Source organism: Sphaeramia orbicularis, chromosome 8 (genome assembly GCF_902148855.1).
Source record: "Sphaeramia orbicularis chromosome 8, fSphaOr1.1, whole genome shotgun sequence".
Classification (NCBI taxonomy): Eukaryota; Metazoa; Chordata; class Actinopteri; order Kurtiformes; family Apogonidae; genus Sphaeramia; species Sphaeramia orbicularis.
The window spans coordinates 35,020,583-35,032,691 of NC_043964.1; the positions used below are offsets into that span (position 1 = coordinate 35,020,583).

At 37.4% G+C, this 12,109-nt stretch overlaps 2 protein-coding genes across 3 annotated transcripts; one reads left to right on the forward strand and one right to left on the reverse strand.

Annotated features, from left to right (window-relative positions):
* Nucleotides 1-59: 59 nt before the first annotated feature.
* hspbp1 (HSPA (heat shock 70kDa) binding protein, cytoplasmic cochaperone 1) lies at nucleotides 60-4,183 on the reverse strand. Of its 2 annotated transcripts, none has more exons than XM_030141312.1 (8): nucleotides 4,040-4,183; nucleotides 3,707-3,862; nucleotides 3,118-3,319; nucleotides 2,478-2,702; nucleotides 2,237-2,392; nucleotides 928-1,024; nucleotides 714-825; nucleotides 60-605 (listed from the first exon to the last, which is right to left on the reverse strand). In XM_030141312.1, exons 2-8 carry the CDS (start codon nucleotides 3,824-3,826, stop codon nucleotides 525-527), a joined length of 993 nt encoding a protein of 330 aa, XP_029997172.1. In that variant the 5' UTR covers nucleotides 3,827-3,862; nucleotides 4,040-4,183; the 3' UTR covers nucleotides 60-524. The 2 variants fall into 2 exon arrangements, with proteins under 2 accessions (XP_029997172.1, XP_029997171.1); XM_030141311.1 differs by having other exon boundaries at nucleotides 3,707-3,837; nucleotides 4,040-4,176.
* Nucleotides 4,184-4,825: 642 nt separating this feature from the next.
* On the forward strand, nucleotides 4,826-11,551 carry tufm (Tu translation elongation factor, mitochondrial). The gene is made up of 10 exons (XM_030142117.1): nucleotides 4,826-4,862; nucleotides 5,487-5,533; nucleotides 5,613-5,751; nucleotides 5,915-6,081; nucleotides 6,218-6,487; nucleotides 6,603-6,735; nucleotides 6,979-7,083; nucleotides 7,582-7,733; nucleotides 7,945-8,064; nucleotides 11,107-11,551. The coding sequence occupies exons 1-10, from the start codon at nucleotides 4,826-4,828 to the stop codon at nucleotides 11,275-11,277; spliced, it is 1,341 nt and encodes a 446-aa protein (XP_029997977.1). The 3' UTR covers nucleotides 11,278-11,551.
* The last annotated feature ends 558 nt before the right edge of the window (nucleotides 11,552-12,109 follow it).

The window sequence follows — 12,109 nt, forward strand, 5'->3', positions numbered from 1 at the left end:
CATTGTTAATAGGAAGAGATCAAACTAAAAGGCATCACACCAATGAACAGAGACAATGCCATTTTGAATAATATCTATATTTTCTGATTTGTACCAGAATACTTTAATTCATGGTTTGGACATCCAGCTTTAAACTGCGTATGCTGTGGTGTGATGTTTTCCACCTATTTTCAGTTTATATGTATATAAACAATCCTGTTTGTAAAATAAATAAATACGATAAAAAAAAAAGTCCATTCTTGTCTCATCATTTCTCATTTCAGCTTTTATGACTGTCTTAAAGTAACAAAAGTATTAGGACGTAAATTTTACCATAAGATTAGTGATGGAGGTGTTTGGTTTTAAAGAAAAAAAATAATAAGAGCCGGCTTAAGGAAGTCAGTACATTTGAGTTATTTACATCCACATCCAAGGATTACTGGAGATGCATTGGACAGAAACAGTCATAAACTTTGCTTAACATCCACAATCCAGGTCCTGAATATTTCACATGGATGCGAAAACATTTAAGATGAAATAAAACTTCAGCGATCCATCCCGTTCTCATCTGATGGACGTCCACGGAAACACATCCCCCTTAAGTGCTCACAGAAGTCTAGTTCTTCCTGTTGGAAACAAAAATTGTGACTGTAACAGCCATGTCCTGAAAAAGGACGATTTTTTTTTTACACTCTTGGTTTTGTAGTTTGTAATAAGAAAATAATATGAATTACCTGACATTCCTCCTTTCCTTGGATCTCTCTGGAGCGCACTCTGAGTAACTCCTCCAGACCCAGAGAGGGGTCCCTGCAGTCCTTCAGCCCCTGTGGACACTGATCCACCAGACTGGAAAGAGGAAAGTAACAAGGAATGGCATGTTTAGGTAAAATGTAAAATACTGCTCATTCGTTAATGCAAAGACAACACAGTAGGTAGAGGGGTCATTACCAGCAGAGGGCGCCAAGTACGTGTTCATGGAAGGGAGAGTGTGGCGTGCGAAGAACAGACACCAACTGCTGGACCATACCCATGGACACAACTATGTCTGCAAGAATGAGGAAGCGTTAAGACAGAGAAACTACCGCTAGAGCAACTTTCTTTGTCAAATCTAGTGGTAAAACTGGATTTCTGTGAGATACTTGATGATAATTGTATAAAGCATCCAATCAAAATATGTCACCTGACTATAGCTACAAAGGGGACTCATTATCACAAATGTTCCATATGTAATTTCTGCCTCTAGAGATCTCTCAATCAAAACAATAACAAATAGCATTAAGTGTCGTGTTCAATTGCAAAATCATAGTATGGACAACTCTGAAAGAAAGAAACAACTCAGTGAACCCATGAATTTGTGAAGTTCAGATGATCAAAATAATTTACTCCCAAAAAACAAAAAAAAAACATGATCTTGAAAGGTAATATGAGATCATGGGAACTGGTTTCATTATTAATCTTCCAGAAAACAACATTTACAAACCAGGTATTAATGTTTTACTCACATTACTTTTTGTAACGTACATTTATGTAATGCTAATTCTTTTTTGTTTATAGAACTGTATTTTTCCAAGAAGGTTTTGTACAGAAAAAAAGTAAAATAACAAGAACATTTAAAGAGGGGTGTACACATTCAAATAAAATACAATAACAATATACAGGGAAATATAGTTTCATAAAGAAAAGAGAATATATAATAAAAATAAATAAATGAGAAAAAGATTTACACAAAATCTGATCGTCCTTTTAACATACATGTTCTCCATTCCTTCCATATTTTATCACATCTATAATTCTGGAGTCTGTTGTTAAATGTGATTCGCTCCATAACAAAAACCGAGTAAACCATTTGATGCCAGTCTCCCAAGGTTGGGGAATTTACATTTAACCATTTTTTAGTAATACATTTCCAAGCAGCTATACTCAACATTCCAAACAAACATTTAGTGTCCTTATTATGTAATGTTATTTCATTCTAATAAAATAGCACAAATGACATTAGTAAAGCAGATATGAATAAATTACATATGTCTCTGAATTTGAATATTGTTGCAAGTATCGGATAAAATATAAGTGCACAAGCAACAATATATGGTTGTTTTTAAGATATTCTGATGTGGAAATTTTCCATGTAGTAGCTTTAAGGTCAAACAAAGAGCACAATGTCTTATAGTGGTCTAACTGCTAAGAGGGATTTTTGATTTAGGAAAAAAAAAAAAATCAACATTAGTTTAGAATAAGAAATACTGTTCATTCATACCTTTCTGTTCAGGATGTGATGTCAGTAGATTGAGCAGAAGAAATGCTGACTTGGTTCTGAGCTTCTCATTTTCCGACTGCATACCTCGCATTAGAACCGAGAAGCCGTCATGAGACAAGAATGCCTGGAGCCCTGCATCCTGCTCTCGAACCAGACCTGAAGTCACAACAGGATACATTTAGAATTTTGTTTTAATGTGAACACTGAACATCAAGCAGAATGGACACACAGTGACACTCACATGAGACAGCATATAGGGCTTTTACTCTGACGGTGGGGTGGGGGTCTGAGTCTGTCAGCTGCAGCAGCTTTGGCAGCGCTCCGATGCTAAGCAGGTGGACCTGCACCTGTGGCATGTTCTGAGCACAAGAAGCAATAAGCTCAGCAGCTCGCCACCTCAGCCCACTTTGGACATGACACAGATATTGGGAGACACACAAGTCCAGTCCACCTAGAATCATCAAGTCTGTGAAGCAGAAGAGGAGGAGACACAGTTAAAATTTATAACTCCTGATTAGAGCCTGAACACAGACGTATCAGTACCTGTGTATATGTTTTCAAAAAATCAACAAATATAAAAACAAAATATACAATACAGAAAAAAAAATCTTCTTTTCCTAATTCGAGGTATATTCTGTATAACTGAAGTATAATGTATATGTTTTCTGTTCATTGCACTGATATCAGACTCATTTTGGATGATAACATTTGTTGCTAAATATTAAATATCATGTCTCCACTGTATATCATTGTCACAAATATTTGATAACCACATTTGAGGGAACATTGCAAAACATATAAATAGAGGACATTCAATATATTTAATGGATTGGGCTTCATTATTGAATATTATATTGTGTTTCATGACATTTAAAACAAACCTCTCGCATTATCCAGGTTCTCGCAGAACTCTGACAGCATTTCAAAGGCAGATTCACGCTCATCTTCATCCTCGTCATCCTCTCTCTCCCTTTCACTTGTTTCATCTTTGCGCAGGATGGCCAAACACTGTTTCATTTGCTCCACTTCATCCATCTGCCCTTTACAGACCTCAGCGAGAGCTTCTCTCAGAAATGTTTTCCTCTATAATGAAGAAACAGTAAACGGTAAAATGTGTTCACTCAGGTTTGGCACTGACAGTCAATAAGATCATCACATATTTGTAATATTGCTATTTTATAAACACCATGTATCTGTAAAAACATTTTTAACTTTGTCACAATATATTATCAAACAAATCCAATGACTATTTTTTTTCAACCCATAAAGAAACATTAGAGTGTCTAGTTTTCCCACAATATTTCAAAATCTACACAGTTGTATTTTGAAATGTATGAACAGCTGTGACAGAACTGTAGTGGAGAAAAAAAGAACAGTATTTACCTATAAGAAGAAGAGGAATACCTCATTCAGTACTTGAAGAAAAGGAAGCTACTTACAGTCAATTATTGATCATGAACAGGGCCTTACCTCATCTGACATGGGTTCAATAGCAGTAGGTCCCTCTGCTGCAGAACCAGCCTCCACTGCCAGCTGCAGGACCCCCTGAAGGTTCCGGGGATACCTTCTGCCCTCTCCATCTTGTGCCATGATGTTTACTCCTGAGGTTTCGCAAATAACAAAAATCTGAAAGATACGAGAAACTTTCGGTCAGAACTAGTTCTCCAGTAAATGTAATAATGAACAGAACATGACAAATATCAATCTGAAATACATCCAAACTGGATTCAACCACAAACTCCCAAGTAGGGTCAATCAATATTGAATGCCGCACTTAAAAACCATCCCTTATTATCAGCTTACCTTACAAGAGACCAAAGAAACTGTTTCGAATAAGTAGACACTGTCTTAATAAACAGGTAACTCCCCCTATAAACATCCACACATGAATACGCTAGAACATTCTAGCTAGCTAACTCACGAGTGGCAAGGAAGTCGCCATGCTTTACCGTAAACCAGGACCTACATACGCACTTGAAATTTTGCAGCCCTAAATTTCCCTGATATCAAATACATTTTAATCTTCATATTTTACTTATCATTCAAATACTTTAAAAACATGGAACAGGAAGATTTAAAATGATAATGCGCCAGTATGTAGGAGTTGCAATTACGTCTAACTTTACTTTTTACGGTAAAAGAATGACGTTTATATTAGTGCGACGATGCATGGGTTCGGAGAGTATCAGTAAAATTAAGAGTGACATTACTCTAGTTACGTATTGTTGTATTGCCCGCAGAGCTTGGACTTTAGTAAGATATAATCATTCAAAGAAACAATGCAAAATATCAGAATTTATCCCGTTACAATGTTGTTGTACAAATGCGTCTTATTACGGAAAATATATGTTGATAATATACGTTATCTAGTACAACGTTGTGATTTCCAAAATGTTTTGATATCACATAAATAGTGGTTACTTAATTATACTTTCTTTGTATATATGACCAGAATGGAGTTTCATTCATTAGTTATTTTGACAAATTTTGGCCAGTACTCCTCTGACGTCACTTTCGAGCGACATGAACTCCAATAGGCAGTCAATATCTTGAATGTTTGGACGTCTTTGGTTTGCTTAACCGTCCAAGATGGCGGCGCTTGTGGGGCTGCGTGCATGTTTCTCTGGTAAAACTGTCAAACTCATTAGAAGTCATTGATTTTAAATATATTTCTGACAGTTCGGTTATTATTAGTACTATATTGCGTACATTTAGTAATAGAATTGCGGCGTTTATTCAAATAGAACAGATTACGAGCTGAGAAATGATGCTTCCTAGAGCAAGGTCATGTTACCACCGCGTTAGCTAAGGATACAGCTAGTGGAGGATGAGGATTTAATGTTGAATGAATGACAAAACACAAGAGAATATTACAGAGAGTCTGACATTACATTAGCTAACTGTTTAGAGACGCACCGCGTTACTGAAAGAAGATCAAGTACGTCGGTCTGGCCTAGTAAAACGACGTTTCCAAAGAGTTGTTAGGTTTATGTCAGCTGTATTTAGCCTGTGACTGTAAAGAAAATAAACCTGGACAACTGCACAACATCACTAAGAGTGTTTAAGACCAAACTTGCTGAGAAATATATAACTAATGACTGTCAGAAGATATTAAACACATTTGTATGGTTTTGGATGTAGTGTTAGGCTGTGTAGCATATTGTGGATTTTAGCATTATTTATACTATATTATACAATCACCTGTCTGCAGTTTAAAACTAATTCCTGCATTTTGCATTTCTATGTTCAGCTTTTCAGCTCACTTCGCCAAGTCTTCTGCACAGCTCCTTTAAATTGGTGAGTTCACAACCTGCAGTGCACAATACATAATCTGTTAAGCATCTATCTTAATTGATACTGTATTTTTGTCATATAGTGTGCTGTGCCTCTGAGTCGGCGGACCTTTGCTGCCGAAGCCAAGAAGACATACAGCCGAGACAAGCCCCATGTCAACATCGGAACAATTGGCCACGTTGATCATGGCAAGACCACTCTGACTGCAGCCATCACAAAAGGTAACTCACTTCTTTTTTCTTACACTGGGCTCAAATAACAGGGACATCAAAGCAGTAACTATATACATTTTGCTTGTGTCAGTCCCACAGATTTAATAAATTTTTACTTTCATAATATGGAGTGCAAATATGTAATTTGAGTGGTGTGACCTTCCTTTCTCAGTGCTCGCTGATGCAGGAGGTGCTCGTTACAAAAAGTATGAAGACATTGACAATGCCCCTGAGGAAAAGGCTAGGGGGATCACCATCAACGCCTCCCATGTAGAATACACCACAGCCAACAGACATTATGCACACACAGACTGCCCTGGACATGCTGACTACGTCAAGGTAATCTGCTTTTCTTCTGGAAAATCCCTGCAAGAGACAAATCTATGAAATGTTGAATAAGATTAGCCTGCCAGAACCCTTGTTTTTCTTTGAGCTTTGGTCATTGCTGATGAGATCTCCAATTTTCCCCTGCCAGAACATGATTACAGGTACAGCTCAGATGGACGGTTGCATTCTAGTGGTGGCGGCCACTGACGGCCAGATGCCTCAAACACGAGAGCATCTGCTGTTGGCCAAGCAGATCGGGGTCGAGCATGTGGTGGTGTTTATCAACAAAGCTGACGCTGTTGACGACAAGGAAATGCTGGAGCTGGTTGAGATTGAGATCCGTGAGCTGCTTACAGAGTTCGGTTATGATGGTGAAAACACGCCTGTTGTTACTGGTTCTGCACTCTGTGCCCTGGAGGTGAGGGGGGCTCTGAATTATTTTACTCTAACCATTGAAGCTAATCCTCTCCTGGTGAAAAGTGAGTATGAATCTGTCATGTGAGATCACTTTTCTGTTTGCTTTGCTCTTTTAGAACAGAGAGCCTGAGCTTGGGATGAACGCAGTGTTGAAACTACTGGAGATTGTGGACTCGTATGTCCCTCTGCCCAAAAGAGAACTAGATAAGCCTTTTCTTCTACCCATTGAAAGCGTTTATTCAATCCCAGGTAAAAAACTGAATTTATGGTATTTGCTTCTCATATTAAATTTATAAAACATTGTAGCTTTATGTAATTCCCTGTGTGTTCTAGTGTTGGAGGTTTAGGCTGGTTCAACAACTACAAGTGATATATTATATCTGATGATTACTATTATATTTGATCAAAGTTGTTAAGGACTCTGGTGGGCAGCAGTGCTGCAGGAAAGCATTATTTATCATGAAATGTAATTTTATCACTGGTATTTTTCAGGCAGAGGTACAGTGGTAACAGGAACAATGGAGAGAGGTATCATTAAGAAAGGAGACGACTGTGAGTTTGTTGGGCACAATCGCAGCTCTAAGACGGTTGTTACAGGTGAGAGAAAGCGAACATAAAGATTGAAGACCAAATAAGATTACTCTGCATTGAATAATAATTTGTCTCTAATACATTAATCTAATTGAATGTTGTTAAAATGACATCCTTTCCACCTCCCTCACTATAACAGTCTCTAATGTCGGAGAGTAAATACTTTTCATTTCTGAACTCAAGGTGTTTCTTACTTTAAAAGTGCAGTTTTAGTGTGGTAGAAGTAATGGCCTCAATATGCCAGATCGTAAAAGCTGGACAGTACATTCTAAATGGATGCAGAACAATCTTGGTTTTGCAAATTCTGCTCATGGGCTTCCTAGATTAGTGATGAAACGCCAAAATGTACTTATTTTTGAATGGGGGATCACTTTAACAAAGGAGCTTCAGTGCTGTTCACGTTGAACATAACATCAATATGTAATTGAGAAAAAATTATTTTGTGTGTTCAGTTACTATGTGAGCATTGGTTGATAAATAGAACTGTGACCCTGTTGTGCTCAGGTATTGAGATGTTCCACAAGAGTCTGGATCGAGCAGAGGCTGGTGATAACCTGGGCGCTCTGGTCCGAGGCCTCAAGAGGGAGGATGTGAAGCGAGGGATGGTGATGTGCAAACCAGGATCCATCAAGCCTCACCAGAAAGTCCAGGCCCAGGTGTGGAAGCACTTTCATATGTTGATGCCTGTGTATGGACATTTGGACGAGAGGTTTTAAGTAATTTCTCTGATGTCTTTCAAGGAGTTAAAATCACTGGTTGTTGTAAGCTAAAATAGTTGAACTACAGCCTTATTTTTGAGTTTCTTGAGCTGAATCCTTTGATTCACTGTATTCTTAATGTATTATATGTTTTATCTTTGTATTACAGGTGTATGTTCTGAGTAAAGAGGAGGGAGGCAGACACAAACCATTTGTTACCAACTTCATGCCTGTCATGTTCTCTCTGACATGGGACATGGCCTGCCGGGTCGCTCTGCCCGCTGACAAGGTGTGTATGTATTAGGCCTGTAACGGTACACAAAATTTTTGGTTCGGTACGTTTTCAGTTTCGAAACCCATGGTTCGTTTTTTTTCGGTTCGGTACAGGAAGAAAGAAAACCCCTCAAAATGTCTTTAATACATTTATGAATTTTTGAACATTTTCCCCCAATTTTTGGACACAATAGAATATAGGAAAACAGGAATAATATAATTCTGCTGCTATAAATCAAATAGAGAATAAAATAAATTATTATTATTACTAAATGTATTTTAAACATTAGTATTGCACTTTTCCCTGACAGGTAGTTTTGACCAAACAAAAAATATCTAATCACAGTTCTGTTAGTTCACATTCTGCATAAAAATATCAACAAAAAAATTCTGCATGAAGTGCAACATTAACAGGAGGGTAAACTGGTATGCTGTTTTAACAAACTGAAGAGCAACATTGACAACAAACTTAACCAAATTATTTATTTTAGGACAGCTAACAAACCGTTTAGGCCACTGTGTGTGCGTGTGTGTGTGTGTGCGTGCGTGCATGTGCTAATAATTAATAATTCTCTAATAATTGTTAGAAAATCATCTACTACAATCCACTGCAAGTAGGACAGTCCTGGGTTCGATCCCTGTTTCTGGCCACTGTGGGCCTCTCTTTGTGGAGTTTGCATTTTCTTCTCTTGTCTGTGTGGGTTCTCTGCTGGTAATCCCATTTAATAGGTTATTTAGTGAATTGAAATCGTCCATCAGTGTGAATGTGAGAGTGAATGGTCTGTTTGTCAGCCCTGTGATGATCTAGTGACGCGTTCATTTTGCACCTCATCTTCACCGATGCTAGTGGGGTTAGGCTTTGATATCCCTGAGACCCTCACAATGACTAAGCAGTTCAGAAAATAAATGAATGAATGAAAGAAAATCATCTAAAGCAACTTTGACTTTTTTATGCTGCAGTATTTCGAATGTTTCAAGGTTTGTGGTACAAGCTTTTCATACATCTGTGTAGTAAATTTTATACAAATCAGATGAGTTTTGACCAGGAGACAAATGTTTTAAAATTATGCCCATTCTTTTGGTCATTCGTCCCACCTTTGACCTGGGACTGCCAATCAAGGTTATAATAGTTTTGGATTTTTAATTATAGTTTAGTTTTAATTAGTTTTGACTTTTTTTTCTCTTATTCAGTTAGTTTTAATTAGTTTTTAGAGCAGGTTTGTTAGTTTTTATTAGTTATTGTTTTTTTCTGAATGCTTAGTTTTAGTTTAGTTTAGTTTAGTTTTAGTATTAGTTTTAGTTATTTCATATATTTTATCTTCCTCATCATCCTATTCAAAGAAATTAGTGAGGCGTGGATATGGGTTACCCTGGACACTTTACTTGGGGGTCGGGTTAGGGCGGCTCATGGACTGAGCAGAGACACAATGTACCGTACAATGTATAAATTCCCTATAGCAGGTTGAGGGGGGGTGCAATCCATTCACAACGTCACTTACGTGAAACAATGCGAAGATGTGCAAAGCATGAGAGGAGATGCACAAAGCAGCCAGCAGTTAAAGCAGACAGAAACATATATAACCAGCTAACCAGCAGTTAAAGCAGATAGAAACATATATAACCAGCTAACCAGCAGTTAAAGCAGATAGAAACATATATAAACCAGCTAACCAGCAGTTAAAGCAGATAGAAACATATATAACCAGCTAACCAGCAGTTAAAGCAGATAGAAACATATATAAACCAGCTAACCAGCAGTTAAAGCAGATAGGAACATATATAACCAGCTAACCAGCAGTTAAAGCAGACAGAAACATATATAAACCACTTATAAACATATATAACCCAGTCCATAATCAGTAAACCACACCTTAGCAGATCTCTCATCTCTTAATCATCTCCAGTTCCATTATTAGCCAACTTTGCTTCAGTTCAGTTCAGCTAGCTGTAGCTAGTAACATCAAACGTTTTTTAACATTCTAACAGGTTCCATACCTCTGTAATTGGATTAGTTTTCATCCTCCTCTTTTCTCCTCTTCTAAACAGTGCAGTTCAGGCCTTGGAAGGCCTTTTCATGGTGATAAACTCTCCAGTTTTAACCTGGATGCTAGTTCAACACTGACTGTCCTTTAGCTCTGCTCTGTCTCTGTCACTCACGCACACACACACGGTACGCCAAAAAAAATGAAAAATAAAAACCCGACCCATGTATCACTACAGTCAATCCCAGACAGGACTGTGCTGCTGTGTCCCAGCTTTAGTCTGTATGTTCCAGGTAGAGTGGGGACCAGAAGACGACTGGAAACCACAAATGACCAGACATGACAGACTGGGAAGTGTTGTATGGTGTCACCAGCTCAAACTACTGGAGCCAAATAAATTAATTTCATATCAATCCGACACTGACAAAGACGAAAACGAAGGGAATTGTATCCATAATTTTTATACGTTTTAGTTAGTTTTGTAAGCTCACGATACAGTTTCAGTTAGTTATCGTTTTTTTTCTTTAATTAGAGTTTTTATTTATTTCAGTTAACGAAAATGTTTTTTCAATTTTAGTTTTCGTCATTTCGTTCGTTTTCGTTAACGATAATAACCTTGCTGCCAATATCTAATTGTCTGTTGCCACTATCTTCAGGAAAATGATGCACAAAAAAATCAGGATCTGTATAAAGCTAAACACTAGACTACTAATAAACACCTGTGAAAACCACACTTTCTTTGTGGTGGTGATATTTAGACTTTGCTGAGTAACTTAACAATAATAATAATACTAAAAAAATAAAAATAAAATAATAATAATAATAATAATAATAATAATAATAATAATAATAATGGATTAGATTTCTATAGTACTTTTCAAGGCACCCAAAACACTTTACATTATTGCTGAGTAACTTAAGGATGATGTAACTTGATGCAAAAAATACTATACAAACTAAATGATAACTATAAATAATTATAATTTGTATTAAACAAAGGTGTCTTTTACTCTTTTATGTTGTAGCTAACACTGTACAGCAGAACAGTAACCTTGTCATTGTCTCTATTCTTTCAGGAAATGGTGATGCCAGGAGAGGACACGTCTTTGACTCTGACGCTGCGTCAGCCGATGGTTCTAGAGAAAGGCCAGAGGTTCACTCTGAGAGACGGAAACAAGACCATCGGCACTGGTCTGGTCACAGACATCCTCACCATGACAGATGATGATGCACACAAATGGGGCTAAAGAACGGTTCTGTAGAGAGGGCTTGGTTTAGGGGACGGCATGGGGATGAGGGGGATTGGGGAGGGTGGGAGTCTGTCTATGTCTGGTCAAATCAGACAATTCTAGAAATAAACATACATCAAATACAGATAAAGGAACAGGAGAAGACTCAAAGGAATGCATGGCCCTGTTGTGCATCAAACCAAAATACCTGTGATGTTTAGCACAGTGTTTGTGTTAAAAGACCAGACTGTCAAAATTATGTCATTTATGTAATAAATTGTATTTAATAATAGAACAAGCCTCCATTTCTTGGTATTGGCTAATGCTTCTCTGGTTATTGAAAGACAAAAAAAAGGGTAGCCAGCTCAGTCTTGCACAGTTGAACCCTTAATGGGCCACCAGGGGGCAGCAAAGAGCACTAATGCGACAAGTCTCCACCTGAGTTGATGAAGTCAGGATTAGGGTCAAAATTATTTGTACTTGAACACCAAGATATGTTTGTGTAAAGTAATGGTGTGCATATAAAGGAAATATTTGCTCTTAAGTTGGAGTCATAATGAGAATTGAAACAGTGCTGAGATATACAAATGGATTTCTGTTTTGTTCATGTGCATTTATGTTGTCCTGGGACAGTATCTGTTCAACTGCAAAAAGATTTCACTAAAACTAAAATTTAATGCAAATGCACAAAACTTTCACACAAATGTATTCGGCAGTCCTTCCATCAAACTGAGACACATATTTCTATTGTATGACAAATGACAAAAATGATTTTAATTGTACAGAACACAGTTGTGAGTTTAATAACTTTACAATAAATATAGTTATGGTCATGTGGGGCATCAGGAAT